We start from the raw sequence: 23,500 nt of genomic DNA, 5'->3' as shown, positions 1-23,500 counted from the left end.
AAAGCAGTACCCTGCTTTTAAAGAATGAATTGTTTTATTGTATATTTGAGCACCTGCACACCTGGACCTGGAGTTAGATAGTTGTGAGCTGCCTTGTAGGTGCTGAGAATTGAACCTGGCTCCTCTGGAAGAGCAGCCAGTGCTCTTAACCGCTGAGCCATCTCTCCAGCCCCTCAACCCACCTTATTGTTTTAATCCCTCTCATTTCAATGCCTCCTAGAATGGAAAGTTTTGTATGTCAGTAGCCTGCAAATTTTCCTGTAACGTATTCAAGGATACATGTTGATACATGAGAGCAAGGACTAACAGATCACACATGCTAATAACAGTGGGTCATTTCAAAAGGCTACTAGTCCCTTGTCTTTGGGATACTGTTGCTGGGATGAAACACCATGACCAAAAGCAATTGGGGAGGAAAAAAGTCAGGACAAGAACCCAAACAGGCAGGAACCTGGAGGCAGGAGCTGATGCAGAGGCCATGGAGGGGAGCTGCTTACTGCCTTGTTCCCCATGGCTTGCTCAGCTTGCTTTCTTATAGGACCCAGGACCACCAGTCCAGAAGTGGACCCATCCACAGTGGCCTGGGCCCTCCCTCATCAATCACCAATTAAGAAAAATGCCCTACAGGCTTGCCTGCAGCCTGATCTTACGGAGACTTTTTCCCAATTGAGGCTCCCTTCTCTCTGATGACTTTAGCATATGTCAAGTTGACATAAAACTAGCTAGGACCTCCCTGAGGGCCAAGGAGTCTAGAAACCATGACAGGGGCCTGGAGGACAGTCCAAGAACTGGACATGCACTGGGTCACAATCACAGAGAGATAAATGTAGTCCAACTCAGAACAGAGTCAAGGAACCCTCTGTGCTGTGACTGAGGCCCCGTGTGTCAGGGCAGAGCCACGGCTTGGCTGTGTTTGGTCCAGTTCCAGTTCCAGGAACTGAGGTCATGTCAACTCTACACAAGCAAGGGCAGCTGAGTCCTGGGTGTCCCACTTCAGTGAGTAACGCCGGCCCGTTTCCACCTCCGCTTCAGTCACACAGAACCACTCACACGTGACATGGGAGAGCAAGCAGAGGCTGCCGCTGAGCACGGCCGTGCCCGGCACCTTCTTGATGAGTGTGTAAAAATTCTAAGACGGAAAATGAATTTCGTTATCTGTGATTAGAAAAAGAAACAAAACTCGGGCGTTGTGGTACACACCTTTAATCCCAGCACTCAGGAGGCAGAGGCAGGTGAGTTTGAGGCCAGCCTGGTCTACAGAGTGAGATCCAGGACAGCCAGGGCTGCACAGAGAAACCCTGTCTCAAAAAACAAAACAACAAAGAAAATAACTTTTTTTTTGAGAGAGAGAGGTGGTTTCAAACTCATGGCGGTCCTCCTGCCTCACCCTCCCATTCTGGTAAAATGACATCGTTCTGGTCACTCCTCATCCCACCCCCAGGAAACTGAGCAGCGGTATTGTGGTGAATCTTACGCATCTATTTTGGTTAATATCTAAATGAATTTGTCTGTCTAGTTAGGAATGGAATTGCTTAATGATAAATATATGTATGTCCAGTTAAAGCAGAAATTGCAAAGACATTTTTCCTAATAGTATTACATTTAATTTGTACTTCTTTAATCTGTACTTCTCTAAGGCTCTCTTTCCTGCCACATCCTTGTGAACGTGGGGTATGACTTCTCATTTTAGCCAGTGTTGCAGTCTTAGGTTGTTTAATGTGTAGTTAGGGCTGCCTTGTTGCTGTTTTGTCTCTGTGGCACAGTCTTGCCGCAGAGCTTGGGTTGGCCTCTGACCAGCTGCAGCCTGTGCTGGCCTGGCTCCTCCTCTGTCCTTGAGTATCGGCGTCTGGGGATTGAAGAAGTGCCGTCTCGCCTGGCTTTCCCATCAGTGTTGTGCTATTTCAATGGTGTTGGACTGAACCCACACCTGCACATGCTAGATAGGCACTCCGCTTCTGAGCTAGCTCTGGGTCCTGAATTTCAGCTTCAATTTGCATTTGATGATTAATGAAGTGGCACACTTAATGAGTTAAGCCCCCCACCCCCGTTTTTAGAGACAGAGTTTCTCTGTTTAACAGTCCTGGCTGGCCTGGAACTCACCTCTGTAGACCAGGCTGAACTCTTAACTCAGAGATCTGCCTTTTGAGTGCTAGGATTAAAGGTACATGCCACCACTGCCCCGCATGAGTTAATTTTTTTTTAAGATTTATTTATTTATTATGTATACAGTATTCTGCCTTCATATATTCCTGCAGGCCAGAAGAGGGAACCAGATCTCATTACAGATGGTTGTGAGCCACCATGTGGTTGCTGGGTATTGAACTCAGGACCTTTGGAAGAGCAGTCAGTACTCTTAACCGCTGAGCCATCTCTCCAGCCCATGAGTTAATTTCTAAGTTATCAGATTTTCCATTATTACTTTATGCCCGGAGCTGACAGCCACCCTTTTCCTGCTGTTCCTCCCTACAAAGCAAAGCGGCCTGGCTACAGGGCCTTTCTCAGGACCTCTGCTTGGTTTTTGTTGTTGGTTTTGTTTGAGACTGAGACTCACTATGTGGACCAGACTGGTCTTGAACTCACAAAGATCCACCTGCCTCTGCCTCCCGAGGGCTGGATTACAGGCGTGCACCACTGTGCCCGGGAATATCTCTGCTTTCTGTGTACGATGAGCCGTGACTGTCTGCCGCATGTAATGCTTGGTCCTCAGTCTTCCCACACTGGGAGGTGGTAGATCCTTTAGGAGCGGTGGGCTGAGGACCAGGGTGTAGCTCAGTAACAGGACACCACACGGGAGGGAAGTGACGTCACTGCTGGCCACTGGGACTGCAGCCTTGGCTCCCGGGAGGTAAACAGGGCTCCTTTAGCAGGTCCCTGTCGCCCGTGCAGAAGCAGTGACCAACTGACCATGGACTAAATAAACCTCTTCAACCCTGAGCCAGGACACAGTAAGGTGCTAACTAGCAGGTGTACAGGAGAGGAAAAAGGAGACCTCAGTCCAGGCTGAGGGTGCAGCTGACGGGTGGTCCAGCATGGAAAGTTCTACCTAGTTCTACCCCAGCACCAGAGAGAGAGAGAAGGGGGAGAAAGGAGGAAAATTACAATTCAACAACAACCAAAATAATAAACATTATGTAAAAATTACTAATGATTGAGATGTGGTGGCCTTCACCTGCAATCCTAATTCTCAGGAGGTTGAGACTGGAAAATCAAGAGTTCAAGGACAGCCTGGCTACACAGTGAAATCGCTGTCTGCCATTTAAATTATTTCAGTTCAGAACACACAGAATACAGAGCAAGGTATGGCTTGCAGGAATTATGGTTGCCAAATATGACAACATTCTGAAAAACCTAATCAAAAAATACATGGGGATATTTTGTTTTTTAGTTTTTCATAATGCCGATTTATTGAAAAATTTTGAAGTATTGGTATAATAAGAACTTGGACGTCTGCCCAAAAGACCTTCCATGGGCAAACACTTGAGAAATTTGAGCACAAAATGGTTAAGTATAGTGATAATTATAAACCACAGAAAAATATGAGTTCAGATCTATAATAGATTATGAATGGGAAGAGAAGTCTGTTTAAGCAGTGTGAACCAGTGTGCTATCCTGCGTTAGGGCGGACACGGTCTATCCTTACGCAGCAAATGCTGTGGTACCTGCTGTGGGATGAATGACCTGAGGTCCGTCCTGCTAAATGAAGTGTCCTGTCACCGAAACCCAAAGCCTGCCATTCCAGGGGACGGAGTGTCCGAAGCAGTGAGGTCCGTACACACCTGCAACCCCACAGACCAGAGGTGGTATCCTAGGTGCCTGGATCATTCCTGTCCATAGGCATCATGCAGTCCAAGGCATCTTCTGAGCTGGGTTAGCTCAGTGATGGAGCGAGCACACAGCTACCACAGATGATGCCTGGTTTTTTCCTTCACACTATGAGGCAAAGTGGTCCTTTTCTAAATTCTCCTGAATCTCACTGAGTATTAATGCAGTAAAAAGAAGTGACTTACATTTTAATTTCTTTGGACTCTGTGAAGGCACTGGCAGGTTATCTGAGTGTTCTGATCCCTCTTGGGAGACCCAGCCTTTGGGGGGAGGAAAGACAGAAACAAGAAAGAGTCAACAGCTGGACCCTCTGTCTGCCAGAGGCAAGCACCTGACTGAGCGCCATCTCCTCGGTCTCTGCCTTTTGATGGGGAGTGAAGAGTGTTTACATTTACGGACGTTGAGCGAGGTTTGCAAACTTGTACACTTTTTTTTCTAGTTTGTTGGATTACTGATTTTCCTTCCTTCCCTTAGTTGTTATTAAGGATCACTGGTTTACTGTGCTAGGCCTGGTGGGCTAATCATGCCCGTTCTTACTTTTAGGATAGTCAACAAATCTTGAATGATTATTTAATCACTTCACACCTGCCTTTGGTTTGCCTTTCGATAAGTATGAAGAGTAAGGATTTACTGTAAAGCACAAAACATGACTGCTGGGGGTCATGGGAGTTTGAGAGGTGAGATCCAGGGCTATAAGGAAGGCTGCACTACCAGGAACCAACCACTGGAGTCCCAGAAAACGTGGGCTCCACTTCCATGTGCCTCAGAAAGTTCAAGGGTTGGATTAGAAGTCCACAGCTCAGACTCGTGTCTGAACTCACGTGAAGGCTGAACGGGACCTAAGAAGCAATAGTGGCCGGTGCTGCCGCACCCCTGTGATCCCAGCACTCCTGAGGCGGGGGCCCGCCTGTCCACAGAGCGAGGTCAGGACAGCAGGGCTATGCAGAGAAATGCGGTCTCAAAAATCTGAAGAAGATGGTACCCTGGGGATCTGGAAGTACTTAACTCGGTGGTGGACAGTGGTGCTTTGGAGTGAGTCTGGAGGTAAGAGAGCAGATGCAGATGGGTTTTATCCTGCAGCTCATGCTGCTGTGCTTTTATAAAAAAAAAAAAAAAAAAAAAAAAAAAAAAAAAAAAAAAAAAAAACGAGAAAGTGGCGTGCTGACTTCTGTGGGAAGTGAGTAGAGTCGTGTGGAGGAGGAGCTGAGAGGCCGAGACCTGTTGGACTCTCTTGCAGCAGCACAGACAACCAAGTGAGTTCCGAGTGGAGAGGAGACCGGACGGGCTCAGTTTGAGACCAGCGCAGATGAGGAGCAGAATGACTCCCAGGTGCAGCCCTGATACAGGACCACCGTGGGGTTGCTGGTGACCCCTTCTCTAGGACAGCCCTCTGCTCCACATCCCCAGCTCTCTCCAGTGTCCGCCACTCCTGCCGCCGCCCCCCCCCCAATTCTGAACCCTGCAGGAAAAAACACACACCAAATGTTACTTGAGGTGGTGTTGGCATCACCTGCCCCAGGAGTGGTTTAGAGGATCAGTGTTGTAAACACGACACTGGGGCCGTCGGTGTGGAATACACACGCGGGTTTGGTGGAGGATGCCAGGAGACAGCCCTTGTTTCTGACTTGCTGACAAGTGTACTGTGATTTAGATCGTATGTTTTCCTGTTGATTGGTACGACTGCGGATTTTCCCTAGAGTGGTGAGGTTAAAATCTATTTCCCTTGATTCTAGCGTCAGGAACCACGGTAGCTTGGCTGAGCAGACACAAAGCCCATGTCCAAATGTCTCATCAACACTTACTGTTGAACGCTCCAGCGTGGAGGCCAAGGTCAAGGAGCTGAGAAGGAAGGAACTGGGAGGAGGAGGAGAGAGGCCGGATCCCACTGGCGGCTCCGGGGAGGTGAGGCCAGCGCTGGGGCCCCTGCAGGGCGCCTGGCACTCCTGGGTACATTCACCAGCACTTGAAGACGTGGGGCTCAGGAGGCTGTTCAGAAACGAGAATTCCCTTTCAAAGTCGTCTCCTTCCAGCGAGTCTCTGGGCCGAGCTCTGGCGGCTGCTGGTTGAGAACAAGAAGAGCAAGGGTTTGACTTCCTTTCGGGGGAAACAGGAGCGGGACATAGGAGAACGGATTCAGTTTTCCTTGAGGGCACTGACATGATCTTAAAACAACTATATTGATTAGAAGTCTTCAGTTATTTCTAACGAGACAGGATTGAGATCAAAATGGTCAAAACAGTTGTGAACGCCTGTGAACACGGTAACTGCTGCCTGTGCGGTGGAGACGGACGCAGCCCGTGCGGTAGTAAGGAGCATGCGGGGAGTGAGGTGATGCGCTCACCCCTGAGGGCTGGAACCCATGGGAGCCGATTCGTGCCCACAGACGCAGCACGCTCATGGAGTAGAGGCGATAACCAACGTGCTTTGATTTCAGTGTAATAAAACAATGTTAAAGCTAGAAAACAACCAAGCTCTTCTTCTGATAAGTTTTAAAACCTTCAGTGAAACAATTGTAGCGGAAAGAAAAAAAACTCCCTGAAACGCTGTGGTACTATTTCATAACCCATGTGACAAATACCAGGAGTGAAGGAGAGGCTGTGGTGCCCTTCACAGGGCCTTCACTCCAGTGTACCTAGTCAAAGTCCCAGGACTACTCAGGATATGAAATAACCCCAAAAAACCCGTACTTAAAAGCTCCAGAATTCAGGAAGAGCTGGAGAACCTGTGGTATCTGTGCTGGGAACAGCCCTCACCCACCGTAACCATTCCAGCCTGGGATACCCAGTCTCACTTGAGGGGCTCCCCTGAGCCCCGCCCCCATTTCACAATCTGTCCTTTTACCTGAGGCTAAATTCCATAACCACAGTCAAGAGCAGAGGCTCCCATCGCCCCCCCAGACCTCATGGCTAGACACTGAGTGGTGGGTAGGAGGACAGGATCAAGGAGACGTGAGAGGAGCGGGAACTGCTCACTGGAGTTTGGTTGAAGCCCCTCACCAGCAAGCAGCAGAGGTCAGCACAAGCAGAGGTCAGCACAAGCAGAGGTCAGCACAAGCAGAGGTCAGCACAAGCAGAGGTCAGCACAAGGAGCTTCCCCGTAAATTCTTTCTCCGTCTCAGCCGACGCCCTGCGGCTTCCTAAGAGTCTCAGCAGAAAGCAAGCCTGTGTGACCCTGTCGGCCGCAGGTTTTGCCTCACAAAGTCTAATTCTGTCAGGGCATCTGCACAGGCTCCATACACTCTCACTTGTCAGAGAGAAAGGTTTCTTTTCTTGTCTTTTTTTTTTTAAATCCCAAGTGCTGGGATTAAAGACATATGCTGCCGCCACCTGGCTGAGAAAGGTTTCTTAACTTTTTGACATGTAACTTCATAGAGCTAATGCTAAGGCAGTTAATTGCAACTCTCCCTTGAGAAGCCCATGCTTGGGTCTGGCTTATTTTTTTCCCTGAGCATCTCACTACTGCACGCATGCTTAAAATCTTTGTAAAATACTTTTCATAAACTACAACTCAGAAATCACCTGCCTCTGCCTCCCAGGGGTGGGGTTAAAGGCATGTGCCACCCTCACCTGGCCAGAACTTTTAACTGGGTGTATTTATTTATAAGTGTATGTGTGTGTGTGGTGGCATGTGTGTGAAGATTTTAGGTCAGTTTCAAGGAGTAGGTTCTGTTCTGGCTAAAGAAGCTCCGTTTTATGCTAGACCTCCATCTTGGTACTCCACCAACCCTTAGTCACGGACTCCAGTGCCCAGTGACCCTGACTCAGTGACCCCACACAAAAATGTACAGCTGTGATTATCTACTTGTTAGGATGTGACTGCTTTTCTTGCATCTGTAACTTGCTTACGTAGATACCCAAAGACTTGTTTTGAGCTGCCTTAATCACTTAACTTGGCAGACAGAACAGTTTTTATTTGCTTGCATAGATATGGAAGGTCTTCCTGCGATTTTCCCCTTTAAAAATCCTTTCCCATACTGCTTGATGGCAATCTCAAATTCGGCTCAGAGATTGTTCATCCTGCTAGCAGCTAATGTGTAGATCTTTTAATTATAACTGGATTCAGTCTGTGGTCTTTTCCCAGGGGTTCCCTTCCTCCACCCTGTGGTTCCTGGGCAGTGAACTCAGGGCATCAGGTTTGACGGCAGGTGCCGTCCCCGGCTGAGCCATTCCGATTCCCAGCCCGGCTTTTCGCATGGCTGTTGAAGATCCAAACTCAGGTCCTCATCCTTGGTCAGTTATACTGACTGAGCCATCTGCCCAACCTCTGTCTCAGTTCTTAATTATTATTTTATGTGTATGAGTGTTTTGCCTGCATGTATGTACATGTACCAGTGAGCATGCTTGGTGTCCATGGAGGTCAAAAGAATTGTCAGATCCCCTGGAACTGGAGTTACAGACGGTTGTGAGCCACCAAGTGGGTGTTGGGAATCAAACCTGGGTCCTCTGGAAGAGCAGCCAATGCTCTTAACCACTGAGCCATCTCTTCAGTTCCACTATTAATGTTTAAAGATTTACTTATTTGTGTATATGAGTGCTTTTGTCTGCATGTACATCTGTATACTAGAAGGGGGCATTAGAATTCATGAAACTACAGTTACAGATGATGTGAGATGCTACATGGGTCCTGGGAATTGAACTCAGGACCTCTTAACCTCTGAGCTGTCTCTCCACCCCTCCTAATATTTTTTAATAAGACTCCAATTCTGCTTCATACTAGCTAGCTCTGGAATTCTTTTCTGAAGCCATAAGCCTTTGGTTTCCCTGAGTTGGGGTCCCTAAAACATTTAGGGGTGTCTCTTCATGGAGCTGGAGGTGACGTTAGAGCTGAGCTCCTGCCCCTCACCACTGACAGGACCCTTGGCCCTGCAGAGGAAATGGTGGTTTCAGGCCAAGAGCACCTCAGGCCACAAGCACTCAGCTTCAAAGGCCACTCAGAAGCACACCACTACTGCCCACGCTCCAGCTCACGCATCAGACAGAAGAGGGGATTCCTAACCTTCCCAAAGAAACTCCATGCTCAAACAACTGCAGAGAATTCAAGCCTAAGACTATTCTCCGAGATAGTGGAGCTATGCTAAGAGACCCAGGAAAAAGATAATCTTGCTGGACATACAGGCTAAACCACGGCCAGCTGCTTTGCCTGAAAGAACCAGGAGGGGAGCTGGCTGGAGTTAGAACAACTGACTTTGGGGGCTCTATGTATAGAGGCCAAGTTCGACTGCTTGGTGTGGGACACAGTTTGTACTGCAACATTCCTGAAGTCAGTAGAGCGTCCGGCTGGAAATGAGTGGGGCTGACTAGCCAAGTGTGGTCAGGGGAAGATTTCAAAATGGACAAAGTTGCCGCCACAGGCATCTGACCCAGAGGAGAGGGGAGGGGAAGACGAAGAACAGACTCCATTAAAATAATTCCTCATCTCACTAAAAAGCAAGCAAATAGCAAGTGGGAGACTAACACCCAGAGTTACGAAAACACGTTTACAAGATCCAGGTTTCAGCAAAGGCTCGTGCGTGGAGCATGTACTAACAAGAAGGCGAAAAACGAGAAGCTATGTGCAACATTGACTAACGGTCATATTTAATACTCAGCCTTTCAGTCACTTCGCTATTCAGTGAGCTAAAAGAATCCATGATAAGATAAATAAGAGAAGGCGATGGGGGGGGGGCAGGCTGGTGGCCAAGCCCAGAGATGAGCAGACGGGATGGGGAACGGTCTCTTCCACGGGTGTCAGCTTGGAGCTTGGGCTGCACTCATTACCTCCCCAGAGCTAAGGAAGCCAGGACAGGACGGCAGGGCCTGGCTGGAGAATGGTAGCAGCAGTGAGAATACATTGAAGATGACAGGAAGCATTTCTGGCTTCAACCTTCCCCAATTCCAAGAAGCTCACAGGAAGAGGGGGAGCGCAGATAACCTGCCCTTTAGGAGGAGGGAATAAATGAAGTGCGAGCCTTAGCTTGAAATCTGGTAGTGGGTTCACCAGGTGAAACCCAGTGACAGACAGACGGCCCCATAGTCCCTATCCCTAGCCCCACCAACTGATGCTCTAGCCCCGTGGATCTCGACCTTCCTCGGGTTGCGACCCTTTAATACAGTTCTTCATGTTGCAGTGACCCCCAAACAAAATATTTTGTTACTTCTTCCTAACTGAAATTTTGCTACTGTTATGAATCATAATGTAAATAGCCATGCTTTCCAATGGTCTTAGGCAACCCCTGTGAAAGTGTGATTCAAGTCCCAAAGGGGTTGCGTTCCACAGATTACGAACCATTGTTCTAGCCTTTAGCCAGACTGACTGCCAAGTAACTACCCATCAGCCCTTCCCATCCAGACGTAATACTGTGGCTCAGAGCAGGGAAGTAATCAAAGGACTTCACCTTAGAGCTCACTATAGGGCCCCCTAGGTGAAACCCAGCAGTAGGAAGACCTGAGGACTCGATCCTTAGGTCAGCTCTCAAGATAGAGCCGCCCGATCTGCAGTGGCGTCGGGTGAAGACCCCACTCTGGTGGGCTGCATCGCTGTGAGCATTATACCTGCGCTTGGTGAACAGGCTCGAGATTGCACTGGACCTGTGGCAGATCCTAGCTTAGGATCATTTGGGCCAAGTGACTACTACCAGCGTTCCCAAATTTGGTAGACATGAAGCAAGACTGTTTGAAATGTGATTGCTGGCCGGTATCACCCAACATTGGGGCAGTCCTAAAGATCCCTGTCCCTAGGCCAGTGCTGAGGACAGGCCTCAGGGCCTGCCCCGGTGTCAGGGAGACCCTGGGCTCATGTTGGTTAGACTTACAGTCTGTCTGGCATTAGCAAGCTATTCACAGTAGTTTTGGCCCGTGAGTTCAGCAGCAGCAGCAGAGAGTCCATTTTGGTCCTAACCCTGTCCTTCCTCACTGCTGGTCTTAGGCTGTAGGACCCAACTATAACCTAGTATTTCAGTGTTGGTCACTACAGGACTACCTACTCCATTTCCCCCAAATGACAGCCATCATAATACAGAAGGCAGCTGTCCACAAGGAAAGTAGATGTCAACTTACTGCATAAGAGCCTGGGGCTGGTGCCTCCGATGATACGCACGATAAGAGGGAATAAATACTGTGGTGCCTGACTACAGGCCAGGGACAGTGGATGGCGTCCTGGAGTGGGAGTTACATCGAGTTGAGAGCTGCCATGTGGGTGCAGGAAACCAAACCCAGGTCCTCTGCAAGAGCAGCCAGTGCTCTTCGGCCGCTGGGCCTGCTCTGAGCTTCCGGTTTTTGAAGCTAGTGTTTTCACATCGCATTCTCTGTGACCAGTGCTGAGTTGTTACTGTTACAGTATTGCGTCTTATAAACAAAAGGTGTTATTGGTGAGTCTTAAGGTAATCCACAAAGCAAAAGACTAGTTGACAAACCAGAAGTAGAAGGGACTCCAAGCCCACTGAAGGAAAATCAGCCACAGGAAAACTGTAAGATGAGGAGAAACTAGCAAGCCCGTATTAAAGTCGCAGCAGCAAGGGACATCATGCCGGCCGGCACACACCTTTAATGCCAGCACTCAGGTAGAGGTCAGCCTGGTCTACAGAGTGAGTCCCAGGCCAGTCAGGGTTACACAGAGAAACCCTGTCTCCAAAGGGGGTGGGGAGGATTGGGACATGCAGCAAGATCACACCTAGCAAAGATTTAAAAATGTAAATGGGCCAGGCGGTGGTGGCGCACGCCTTTAACCCAGCACTGGGGAGGCAGAGGCAGGTGAATCTCTGTGAGTTCGAGGCTAGCCTGGGCTATAGAGCGAGATCCAGGAAAGGCGCAAAGCTATACAGAGAAACCCTGTCTTGAAAAACCAAAATAATAATAATAATAATAATGTAAATGGATTAAGTTCTTCCATTAAGTCAGGGACTGGTGACTGAATGTACTTTTTAATATAAGTCCCAATTATATGTGGCTTAAAGCATCAGTTGGCCTGAGAGGTGGACAGGGTAGAGTTACAAAGTGACAGCATTTCGCCGGGCGTTGGTGGCGCACACCTTTAATCCCAGCACTCGGGAGGCAGAGGCAGGCGGATCTCTATGAGTTTGAGGCCAGCCTGGGCTACCAAGTGAGTTCCAGGAAAGGCGCAAAGCTACACAGAGAAACCCTGTCTCGAAAACCCCAAAAAAAAAAAAAAAAAAAACAAAGTGACAGCATTTCAAATGCAGTTTAAACCAGTCTTTGAAAAACATCTTAAAAAGAGTGTGACAGACTATTTCTGCCATTAAAACATGGCCATTTCAGTTTGGTGCGTCTACTGTCTTACCTGGTTCTCTCTCAAATCTCTCCTCCTCTTCTGACAAAGCTACTCTAAAGTAAAAACAGATTTTGGTTAAAATACATTTGAGGTTCATAGCCCCCAGTTTCATATAATTAAAATTTTAATTCAAGAGGTACATAAAACACAAGTCTGTAACAGAGTGTGTCCTATTTCTGTAGATCTGCAGAGGCTGTAAAAACCCTTATTCTTATTTTTTCTTTTCTTTTTTTTGTCTCATCTCCCCTCCCCTCCCTTTAGTTTTTCCAGACAGGGTTTCACTGTGTAGCCCTGGCTGTCCTGGAACTCACTCTAGACCAGGCTGGCCTCGAACTCAGAGATCCACCTGCCTGTGCTGGGATTAAAGGTGTGCGCCACCACCGCCTTGCTCCCTGCTCTTACTTTCCACCCCCTATTTCAGTAAACAGTAATTCAGAGTCTATATCTGGATCATAGGTACTGGGCCAATACAAGGTTGAATATTCCTAATTTGGAAATCTGAACTCCAGAATGTCCACAGCCTTTTGAACAGCAAGATGATAGGCTAAATAGAGAACTTGTTTATCATGAGGCTTGTTTTCTGGGCACACTATTTAAAGGAGACTGATGTCTCAGGTCACAAACACAAGACACACATAACACACACCAGTTCCTTTCCTCTGTGTCCATGTCTTCCTTTCAGTATGGTCTTCTAACTAAAAGAGGGGAGGACATTGGGTAGAATTATGTAGAAATTTCTGGAGTCTTTGCTCTCACTGAAGAAACCACTGTTTCTTGCTCTTTTTTTACTGTGTTTTAGAGTATTGTCCACAAACTTCAGAGTTTATTTTTTGAATTAAAACTATCCTAACCAATTAAAAAGAAGACTCAAGAAAGCATAAGTGAATTTCATGTTTAGACCTGGATCCCATCCCTGAAAACTGAAAACTGGCACGCTTGTACAAACACCTTGGGTAAGGGCCCTCACCCTGTGCATCTCAGAGCCTCTGGCTACAGGCTGTGGTGTTTCATTTTCCTGTACTGGGGGCTGGGGTGGCCTTTACTTAACTTGTAGGAACTAAACGAGAGGAAACAAATACCCCACACAAAATGTGACCTTCTACTTTGTATGATAAAGTGATATTTGCCAAAGAGAATAAGACAAGGTAGCTTATGACATCCCTAGTCAATGGTCATTTCCAGTATGTATCTAATGTGCTATGCTGAGTTAGTACACCCATGTCACACGAATGGGGCATAGAAACCGAAGAGAGATTGAGCTGTTATTCCTGGGCATGGCTTCACAGCTGCCAGTATTGACGGCTGTTAATAGGTCTTTAAAGACACGCAAAGACGAATACAGTGTCAATTAAAAACTAAAAACCTAGCCAGGCAGGTGGTGCGTGTCTTTAATTCCAGCATTCAGGAATCAGAGGCAGGAGGATCTCTGTGAGTTGGAGCCGAACCTAATCTACAGAGATCCAGGACTGGAACAGAAAAACCTTGTTACAAAAAAACAAAAAACCTTTCAGAGTAAGTAATTTAGGATTTGCACAATGGTTTCCCATGACAGTATATGTATATGATATTTTTAGAACGACTTGGATGAAAGTGTTTCTAAATCTGCTCAGTAACTCAAAAGAATAACTTTTATACTTTTGAAGATACTTGACATTTTCAATAAAGCTTCCCTGTGACAATGAAAAACTATTTAATCATGACTTATTCTTGTTGTTTTTTCTTTTCTTTTCTTTCTTTTTTTTTTTTTTTTTTTTTTTTTTGAGACAGGATCTCACTACGTAGCTCTGTTTGACCTGAAACTCACTCTGTAAACCATGCTGGTCTCCAACTCACAGATATCTGCCTGTCTCTGCCTCCTGATTGCATTCATGATTTTAAATGTCAACATAGAACAATAGTAAATCTTATTTATACGTTTTATACATAAATACATTTAGTTTGGATTTCCCATAGAGAAATACTATTGTTGGGATCACCATCCACTCAACAGTACCTGTTGGTCCCGGCAGAGTTTGGTGTGTCTGGAGTGCCGCTGCAGCCAAGCCTGGGCAGAGCACCGGGAAGCTCGAGCAAGGCCCTTAGCTCCTAGTCTTGGCTGTGTTATTTGGAGATCGACTTCTAACAGCTACTGGTCCTGGACCTGCCCGCGCCCCTGCTACCCCTTCCAGGCTTCCCTGCTGTGGAACAATCTTTTTCTACGCTGTGAATTCCTATGACTCATTGACTAATAAAAAGATGGTTGGCTGATGAGCTGGGCAGGAAGAGATTGAGCTCTTCAGCCAGACTAGGAGAGTGCTGGGAAGAGAAAGGGCAGGGTCAGAGCAGTGGCCAGGAAACTCAGAGATAGCGAGACATGCTGGGGGACATGTAAAGCCATGAGCCACATGGCAATACATAGATGACTAGAAATGGGCTAATTTAAGTTGCAAGAGCTCGTTAGTAATAAGCTTGAGCTGTGGCCGAGCAGTTGTAATTAATTTAAGTCAGAGTGGTTATTGGGATCTGGCGGGTGGGAAAGAAATATCCGCCCACACTTCCCTACAGTACTCAGTTCTTCACACAATGCACATTCTTCCGCATGATGGAAGCCTGGAGTCGTCACCACAGTTGACTGGTACTGTTATCTCCTGTGCCTACCATGTTGACTGCACGAGAAATACGGCAAATGCCTGTGTTGTTTGGAAAAGTGACAGAGTCAGCACTCTGAGCCAGAGAGGAGATGCATGCAGGGACTCCCCAGCAGCGGGGGCAGCTTCCACCGACTTACTTATTGAGGTTGGCAGTGAGATGGCTGCCTTCTGCTTCTTCACTGTAGTCTGCGGTGAGACTGCCTGGCGTGTCCTGGAGTCGCTAAGGATATGAAATTTAATGTTCAGCAGATTGAAAAAATCTATTTCTTTTTACAAACAAAGGGAGAGTGAAAACTTTAGACAACAATGTAACACAGAAGTTGTTCTGAACAGAGAGTGAGGGCTGGGGGGGTGGGGGTGGGTGTGATTGACACTGCGCCTCTTGCACACAGTTCTTCATCCTGGCTGCCTGTGGAAAGGTCAGCAACTTGTGACAGGTCCAGAGAAAACACACTGCCCTGTCAGCCTGCACTGTCATCCTCAATACCTAACTAAAGATGTTCTGCTTCAGTTCTGAGGAGAAATTAGGCATATAATTTTGACATTATTCACTGAAGCATTTATATGTTTGTTTGTTTATTGGTTTTTTGAGACAGGGTTTCTCTGTGTAGTTTTGGTGCCTTTCCTGGATCTCACTCTGTAGACCAGGCTGGCCTCAAACTCACAGAGATCCGCCTGGCTCTGCCTCCCTAGTGCTGGGATTAAAGGTGTGCACCACCGACGCCTGGCTGAATGAGCTCAGCTTTTAATCCTGAGCCACTGCCTCCAGCTGTGTGTCTCTTCTGCATCCACTCTTCTTCCCTCTTCTCCTATCATACTAGTACCTGAGCCTGCAAGGTTCCTGTGTATTTCTGTCCTACTGCTGGCTTTGGAACCTAGAGAATACAGATCCTTAGCAGTGGGGGAAATGTTTCCCAAGGTTTCATGGGTTTAAAACTAAGCTGAGCCAAAGAAAGTTTCAATGTTATCACTTAATGAAGTGTGATACAGCTAAAGCAGAGAACCTGAAGACATACCTTGAGAGCTATGAAGTCATACGGATGAAAGCCAGCACAGGCCTCCTGGATTTGGGACATCATTTGAGCTGTTTTCTTCCAGAACCCAAGCAATGTTCTCTGCGGGGGAGGAAAAGGAAAGGCAACATTACAGTTCTGCCCTGTCTAAGATCTGTTTCCTTACTGCTGTGGTGCTCAGGACCAGACAGGGACTGACCCAACTGTCCAAGCATAGGGAACAGAAAGAACTGTGGACCACAAGTCTTCATTAATAAGAGAAAGAAAACCAATGGTTCTAAACACCTCGGAATCCAAAGCAGAAACACCAAAGGCATAAAAACACCAATCTCTATATGTGTAATCTTTAATGTTAACACATATAAGTACTTATGTATATAGCATATAAAAGCATGGTGTGCCTAGAGAGGTCAGAGAACACCTTGTGGGAGTTGGTCCCCTCCTTCCACCATGTGGGTCCCAGGGATCAAATTCAGGTCATCAGGCCTGATAGCAAACATCTTCACTTGCTGAGCCATCTCATTGGCCCACAGAATCCTTTTTTGTGTTTTGTTTTGCTTTGTGAGACATTCTTACTATGTAGCCTTGGCTGGCCTGGAACTTGCTGTGTAGGCCAGGATGTCCACAAACTCACAGAAATTCACCTCTGAATCCTGAGTGCTTGGAGTAAAAGTATGTGCCTTTCCTTTTCTTTTTCTCTTCCTTCCCTTCCCCTTCTCCCTCTTCCCCTCTTCCCTCTCTCCCCCCTCCCCTCCCCCTCTTCCCTCTCTCTCCCCTTCCCCCTCCCCCTTCCCCCCCCCTTACCCCTCTTCCCCCTCTTCCCCCTCCCCCTTCCCCTTTTCCCCTTCTTTCTCCCTTCCTTCTCTTCCCCTTCTTCCTCTTCCTCCTCCTCTTCCTCCTCCTTGGTTGTTTTTATGAGACAGGGTTTCTCTGTGTAATCCTGGAACTTGCTCTGTAGAGCAGGCTGGTCTAGAACTCACAGAGATTCACCTGCCTCTGCTTCCTGAGTGTTGGAATTAAAGGTGTGGGACACCACCACCCCATAAGTATCTTTTTATTGCAGGGAATATTTATTATTAAATTGGCCTTTCATTACGGGCTCAGGAAAGACTTGACCTTCACGTGTTGTTTAGCCAACTCAGGTCATTTGTAATCCTCCTTGGTGCTTCAAGACTCCTGTTGCAAGATGAAGACCGAATAGAGGAGTGCCAGGATAGAAGCTGTTAAACAAAGATTGCCATTGCTTTCGTTGCCAAGGGCATCCTTTTTTTTTTTTTTTTTTTTTTTTTTTTTTTTTTTTGAGTCTTGATTCCATAGTACTAAACCGAATTAGGAATATTGCTTTAAAACAGCAATGGATAACCACCTTCTTTCACTAATTCTTTCCTCATTCAAATACAGTTTCCTACGTGCTATTTTGAAATACGCATTAAAGTGAGCACTTTCTACTTGTAAACAGCTAGCATTCATTGTAGATTATTCATGTGACATGAGGGCAACATGTGCACGTGAGTGTTGCAGAATATTTGTTTAACTGTGTAAAGACGTGGTGCATTTGTTTAAGTAAAGGTGTGCTGTTGTTTTACCTTGCCTATTTAAGGCACCCAATTGGTCTAATAAAAAGCTGAACAGCCAATGGCAAGGGAGGAGGTACAGGCGGGACTTCTGGGCAGGGAGAGTGAGGAGGAGGAGGATTTTAGGCTCCAGGGAAGAAAAAGAGATGCCAGAGAGATGCCAGGGGCCAGACGGATATGGAGAAGCAGGAAAGTAGGACACACAGAATGAAAGAAACGTAAAAGCCCTGAGGCAAAACATAGATGAATAGAAGCGGGTTAAATTAAGTTAAAAGAGCTGGTGGGACAAGCCTAAGCTCAGGCCGAGCATTGACAATTAATAATAAATCTCTATTTGGGAGCTGGTTGGCAGCCCAAAGAAAATCCCAACTACAAATGGCGCCCAAGGTGGGGCTCAGATTGCCTCCTAGGGCCTGAGAAGGCTGAAGAAAAAATACAGAAAACTGGCTATGGCTCCTGTAAGAGGCGCTGCTGTGCAGCAGAGTGCGTGAGCGGCTGGCACACTAAGAAACAGCGAGCTAAGTCAACACGCCTGCCACTGTGCGGGCACCAACTTCCTAGAGCGGAGCTGCTTAAATGCAGCTCCCAGGTAAACACAGCTCTCAGCCAGGCTCGCCTGCTTAAGGCTCAGTTCTCATGGACCCCAGGAGTTGGTGGGGCCAACTGGCAGAGCCACATTACAGAGGGCCCAGCTGCCGCTTAGTGGTTTAAGGTTTGGCTCACACTGTCAGAGAACGCGACAGGTGCACAGTAAAACAGGTCCAGACTGGGAAGGAAAAAAAAAACTTTAAAAAGGGTACAGTGTGCATAGGTGCTTAAGAAAATATATATAGGCCGGGTGGTAGTGGCACACACCTTTAATCCCAGCACTGAGGAGACAAAGCCAGGTGGATCTCTGTGAGTTCGAGGCCAGCCTGGTCTACAGAGTGAGATCCAGGAAAGGTGCAAAACTACACAGAGAAACCCTGTCTCTAAAAAAAAAAAAGAAAGAAAGAAAGAAAGAAAAAAAAAGAAAAAGAAAATAGGTATAGACAGTCATAGGAAAAATAAATTTAAATAATTTAAATATAGTTTAAAAATAAGTCTTTAAAGGAAAGAGTAATACAAAAAGAATAAGTCACATAAAGATGGGAAATACACAGGGAGTTCTGTATGGTGTTTTGTTGACTTAATTTTTTGAATGCTTATGAGTGAACAACAGCTGCTGAGAGACATGGGATTCTAAAAGGGACTGCTGAATTAAACCAGCCTAGATACTTGAGGGATGTCTTAACTTTAAAATGGAAGTCAGAAAATGTATTGCATTGGGAGAAAGGTTATACTTTTGTTTCCACAGGAAATGAAAGCATGTGGATTCCTTCAAAAATCAATAGAGACCAGATTTGATTGGGGAAGACCCCCTGAAAATCTTGACTATAGGCATAACGAATAAACCTAGAAAAACTATAAGACAGGTGATACATGCTGATCCCTTGACATGGAAAAAGTTCTGAGAGTGGCTGAGACATAAATCTTGTTGGATACAGAGTCCTCATCACTGATCATTACATGGCATCCTTTCATATGGCATGGATGGAGTTTTGGTTATACAAAACTTATAAAACAAACTTATATAGTTGACAGATGTCTTTTACCTGCTCAAACATAAAACAAAAAAAAATCATCTTTTGGGGTTGGGAATTTAGCTCAGTGGTAGAGCGCTTGCCTAGCAAGCACAAGGCCCTGGGTTCGGTCCTCAGTTCCGGAAAAAGAAAAAAAAATCATCTATTGGCTTGTCTACAACACACAGTCCATCCTTGTGTTAATGCAGATATGTACATTACCTTTGAAAGTTTGTGTGTTTTCAAAGCAAGGGGACCAGACACCAATGGAAATGAGTGGCCCAGATGATGCAGCCTCTCACAGTGCCTCTGTTGCAGTTTCCTCAGAGTTCTGTATTCAGAACAACTTAAAGGCTACTGGCTGAGATGTGCAGCCTCACAGACTATTCTAGCCAGGACTTCAGATATACCTACACTTTCCCATTACATAGAGACGGCACAACAAATGTTATGGCTAGTTTTCTTAGGACTTGACTATTATCTTAATTTTCTCAGGGTCCCCTGGGGATGCCATCACCCCCAGATAACATGAAGCAGTCTAGAGAATACAACACCCACATTCCCAAGAGGTGGGGTGGGTGGTTTTTGGTCATTCGGTGGGTTATGGATGCTTGTCATCATTTAGTGGGGATACAGGATTATAGGATAAAAACACAGCTACTCATCTCAAATATTTTACATTGGTATGGATTTTGTATACTGATATAAATTTAAGGTTATTTTTGTTATATATATATGTTTCTTCTCTTAAGATATTGTACCTATGCAGCTTATTTAAAAATGTAATATAAAGTTCTAGTCCTTGAAAGCTATTATTACAAACTTTTGGATAATAAAGAAATTCAAGTTAGCAGTTAGTCATCTATAACAATCATACTTGTAGCCATAGTAGGTATGTTTTCAAGGTCAAACAGATATATTTTAGATAGATAGATGATCTTCAAACATTTCAGAGACCTACAGAATATGGCATTTAAGATGTTTTAATAACATAAGGCTTTTCATGACAGTAAGACATGTCCGCTCCTGGCAGCACCAATTTACTTCATAAAAAGATGATGGGCATCGAAGAGCGTCCGTATGGAGTTTGCTTTCATTGTGACAAAGCCACCATTTGGCAAGAACCTGCCCTTGTCCCGACTGCCGACAGTGTATTGTACAAACTGGACTGTGGTGGTAATCTAATTGTACTGAAATATTATTTTGATTGTATGTTAATAAATAAAGTTGTCCGGGTCAGAGCTATTAGAGCCATAGCAAGAGTGTGGCGGTGGTGGCACACACCTTTAATCCATAGATATCTGTGTTCAGGATATAGCAGCATTGAACATATGCCTTTAAGACCTAGGGCTGTACATCAGACAGTGACGAGCAGTCATGTGTTTGGTTACAACCAATGAGAAGCAGAACAACATACTATAAAAAAAAGAACAGACAGGAAGTAGGTCTCTTTCGCGAAGCTGGGACAGCAGGAGGAAGGGTGAGATTTTAGCTCTGAGCTCTGACCTCTCGGCTTTCTCTTTTACATTGTTTCTGTGTTTCTTATTTAATAAGACGGTTGGTTACATCAACACTGGACGAGCAGGACACAAAGGAAAAAGACTGCCAAACTTGGCCAAGACAGTGTGGGACAGTCCTTCAAAATTCCTGCTTCACAGAAAAGTATGCCAGCGAGTCTAGGCCTGTAGGCAAAGATGGATGCCCCAATGTTGCAGAGGAAACTTGGGCGACTGCCCAGGCAGCCAGATGTCTCTGTCATTTCTATAGTTTTGAAATTTGCTTATTCTGTACATCCTGTTTACTCAGATAGTATTATCTCCTTCTCTGGTCTCTGATGGAGTTGAAAACAAGATAGTTATAGTTTCCCTTGTTACCAAATTCAGAAAAGAAACTCACATAAGAGATGTAAAGTTTAGGGGTTGAGAAACATACAAGTTAAATTGTCTATCTAAGAAAATGTTTTGAGGTCTAAAAAGATGGCTTTGAGTTAGTGATACAGGTTAGGATAGAAAGTGGATTAGGTACACAACTTTGGACTCACCAAGGAGTATTTTCTCTGAATTTACCAAATATAACTGGACTGGATACTGTAAATGTAATTCTTACTTGGTAATGGTTCTTATTGTATATAGTCTTATATGTTAAAACTAAAACCTTTCTTTTTATTTAGACCAAAAAGGGGGAAATGTTATTAAATACTTGTTTAACTATGTAAAGATGTGTTGCATTTGTTTATGTTGCAGAATATTTGTTTAACTATGTAAAGATGTGTTGCATTTGTTTATGTTGCAGAATATTTGTTTAACTATGTAAAGATGGGTTGCATTTGTTTAACTACCTTGCTTGCCTAAGGCACCTGATTGGTCTAATAAAAAGCTGAACAGGAAATAGTGAGGGAGGGGGTATAGGTGGGACTTCTGGGCAGGAAGAGTAAGTAGGAGGATGAATTTAGGCCCCAGGGAAGAAAGAAAAAGAGATGACAGAGAGATGCCAGGGGCCAGACAGACATGGAAGAATCAGGAAAGTAGGACACACAGAATGAAAGAAGGGTAAAAGCCCTGAGGCAAAACAGAGATGAATAGAAGCAGGTTAAATTAACTTAAAAGAGCTGGTGGGACAAGCCTAAGCTCAGGATGAGCATTCATAATCAATAGTCAGTCTCTGTCTTTATTTGGGAGCTGGTTTGCTGCCCAAAGAAAATTCCAACTACAGGTGAGATTTCTGAAGTTAAACTTGGGTGGGATGGAAGCTTGGCAGAATGAAAGGAATGCATACATGACCTAGGTTTGGCAAACCTGGATTTTTTAAGCCCAAATTACCATTTACTTAATTGTCTTTGGCTTTTTTTATTTTTATTTATTTATTTATTGAGTTTTGTTTTGTGTTTTGTTTTGTTTGTTTGTTTGTTTTGAGACAGAGTTTCTCTGTGTAACAGCTCTGGCTGTCTTAGAACTCGCTTTATGGACCAGGTTGGCCTCGAACTCAGAGGTCCACTTGCCTCTGCCTGCTGGGATTAAAGATGCCTTTAATCCCACCACCTGCTTCATCTTCTTTATTATTGCTTGTCACAAAAGTTTTCAAACTTTTTGGAGCATGACATTCTTTTTGCTTTTTTATTTAGTTTGGTGACACAGTCTAGACTTGAGTTCTCAGTTTTCCTGTCTGTGCCCTGGAGTGCTGAGATCAACTGCATGAGCCCACAGCTGGATGCACCCACAGGGTCACTGCTGAGATCACCTGCATGCCTCCTGATCACCCATTCCCCCTTTCTTTTCCTTTTTTTTTTTTTTCTTTTCCTTTTTTAAAATTTTTATTTCATTTGCCTTTTTAAGACAGATTTTCTCTGTGTAGCCCTGGCTGTCCTGGAACTCACTCTGTAGACCAGGCTGGCCTCGAACTCAGAAATCGGTCTGCCTGCCTCTGCCTCCTGAGTGTTGGATTAAAGACTTGCACCTCCACTGCCTGGCTTGCTATCCCCTTTCAAACTCAGAAGTCCCTAAGTCTTTCACCCTGCTAGGACCCAAAAGAGAATAGTGTGAAACCACTGGACAGACAGTTCCTAAGTCTTTCGTCACTTATAGCTTTGCGGTTCTCTGTCAGAACTTCAACAGGTCAGTTACAGCAGTCACAGGAACCTGACCAATGATCCTGGATTGTCTTGCACCCATTAGACAACTTGTCAGAAGGAATCTCACCTCTTGTCTTTGCTATAAGAACGTGCTGACCACGGAGTGCGTACCTGGTAGGTAGTGAGAGACTGAGACAGCATATTGCAGCGGCTAGCTCCGAGCAAATCCACTTTCTGACAGACATCCATCTTCAACTTGTCAAAAGAACCTTTGCTATTTCTCACTTGGATCTGTACCTGCAACCACACACACACACACACAAAAAAGTCCATTATTACCAATACCAAAGATGGAAATAAATTCCTCTAGACGTGGAGTTTTAATAATTCCTTTCTCTGTGTCATTATCATCCCATGATTAATGAGGGGGAGTTAAGCTAGTCTTGATTATGGTAGGAGATTCTTTCTGATATATGTGTGTGGAGAGAGTGCATGTGTGCGTGCGTGTGTGTGTGTGTGTGTGTGTGTGTGTGTGTGTGTGTGTGTGAGGTCAGAGAACATGTGCCCTTACCCTCATAGCCATCTCACTGCCACTCCAGTAGCTGACTGTAAGGTGAGAAAATCTGAGTTGAAAGATGAAAATTATATAGTTAAGAAGAAAAAAAGCCCCCCCCCCAAAAAAAAAGGGCGCACACCTTTAATCCCAAGCACTCGGGAGGCAGAGCCAGGTGGAACTCTGTGAGTTCGAGGCCAGCCTGCTCTACAGAATGAGATCCAGGATGGGCTCCAAAACTACACAGAGAAACCCTGTCTCGAAAAAACCAAAAAAGAAAAAGAGAAAAAAGTGTCCCAGATGAAAGTAAATATTCCAAATGTTTAGGATATGGAGAGTATATAGTAAGAATAGAAACAAAAAATGGAAGGGCTGAGGGGATGGCGCAGTGGGCAAAGCCTGGTGACCTGAGTTTGATCCTGGGGACCCACAAAGCAGGAGAGAACCAACTCCAGCAGTTGTTCTCTCTGGTCA

The 23,500-nt window shown here is 45.5% G+C and overlaps 1 protein-coding gene across 1 annotated transcript in view; it reads right to left on the bottom strand.

Moving 5' to 3' along the window:
* The window catches only part of Ica1l (islet cell autoantigen 1 like), a 43,251-nt gene that overhangs the window by 5,507 nt on the left and 14,244 nt on the right, over window positions 1-23,500 (bottom strand). The window contains 7 exon segments of the mRNA XM_028860383.2: window positions 4,008-4,082; window positions 5,625-5,699; window positions 5,702-5,881; window positions 12,097-12,140; window positions 14,855-14,937; window positions 15,734-15,832; window positions 22,645-22,770. Coding sequence (XP_028716216.1) covers window positions 4,008-4,082; window positions 5,625-5,699; window positions 5,702-5,881; window positions 12,097-12,140; window positions 14,855-14,937; window positions 15,734-15,832; window positions 22,645-22,770 — 682 coding nt within the window.

The sequence above is a fragment of the Peromyscus leucopus genome, chromosome 13 (assembly GCF_004664715.2).
Source record: "Peromyscus leucopus breed LL Stock chromosome 13, UCI_PerLeu_2.1, whole genome shotgun sequence".
NCBI lineage: Eukaryota > Metazoa > Chordata > Mammalia > Rodentia > Cricetidae > Peromyscus > Peromyscus leucopus.
The sequence above is the reverse complement of the archived record's forward strand: the minus strand, read 5'-3'. Positions and strand labels throughout refer to the sequence as shown.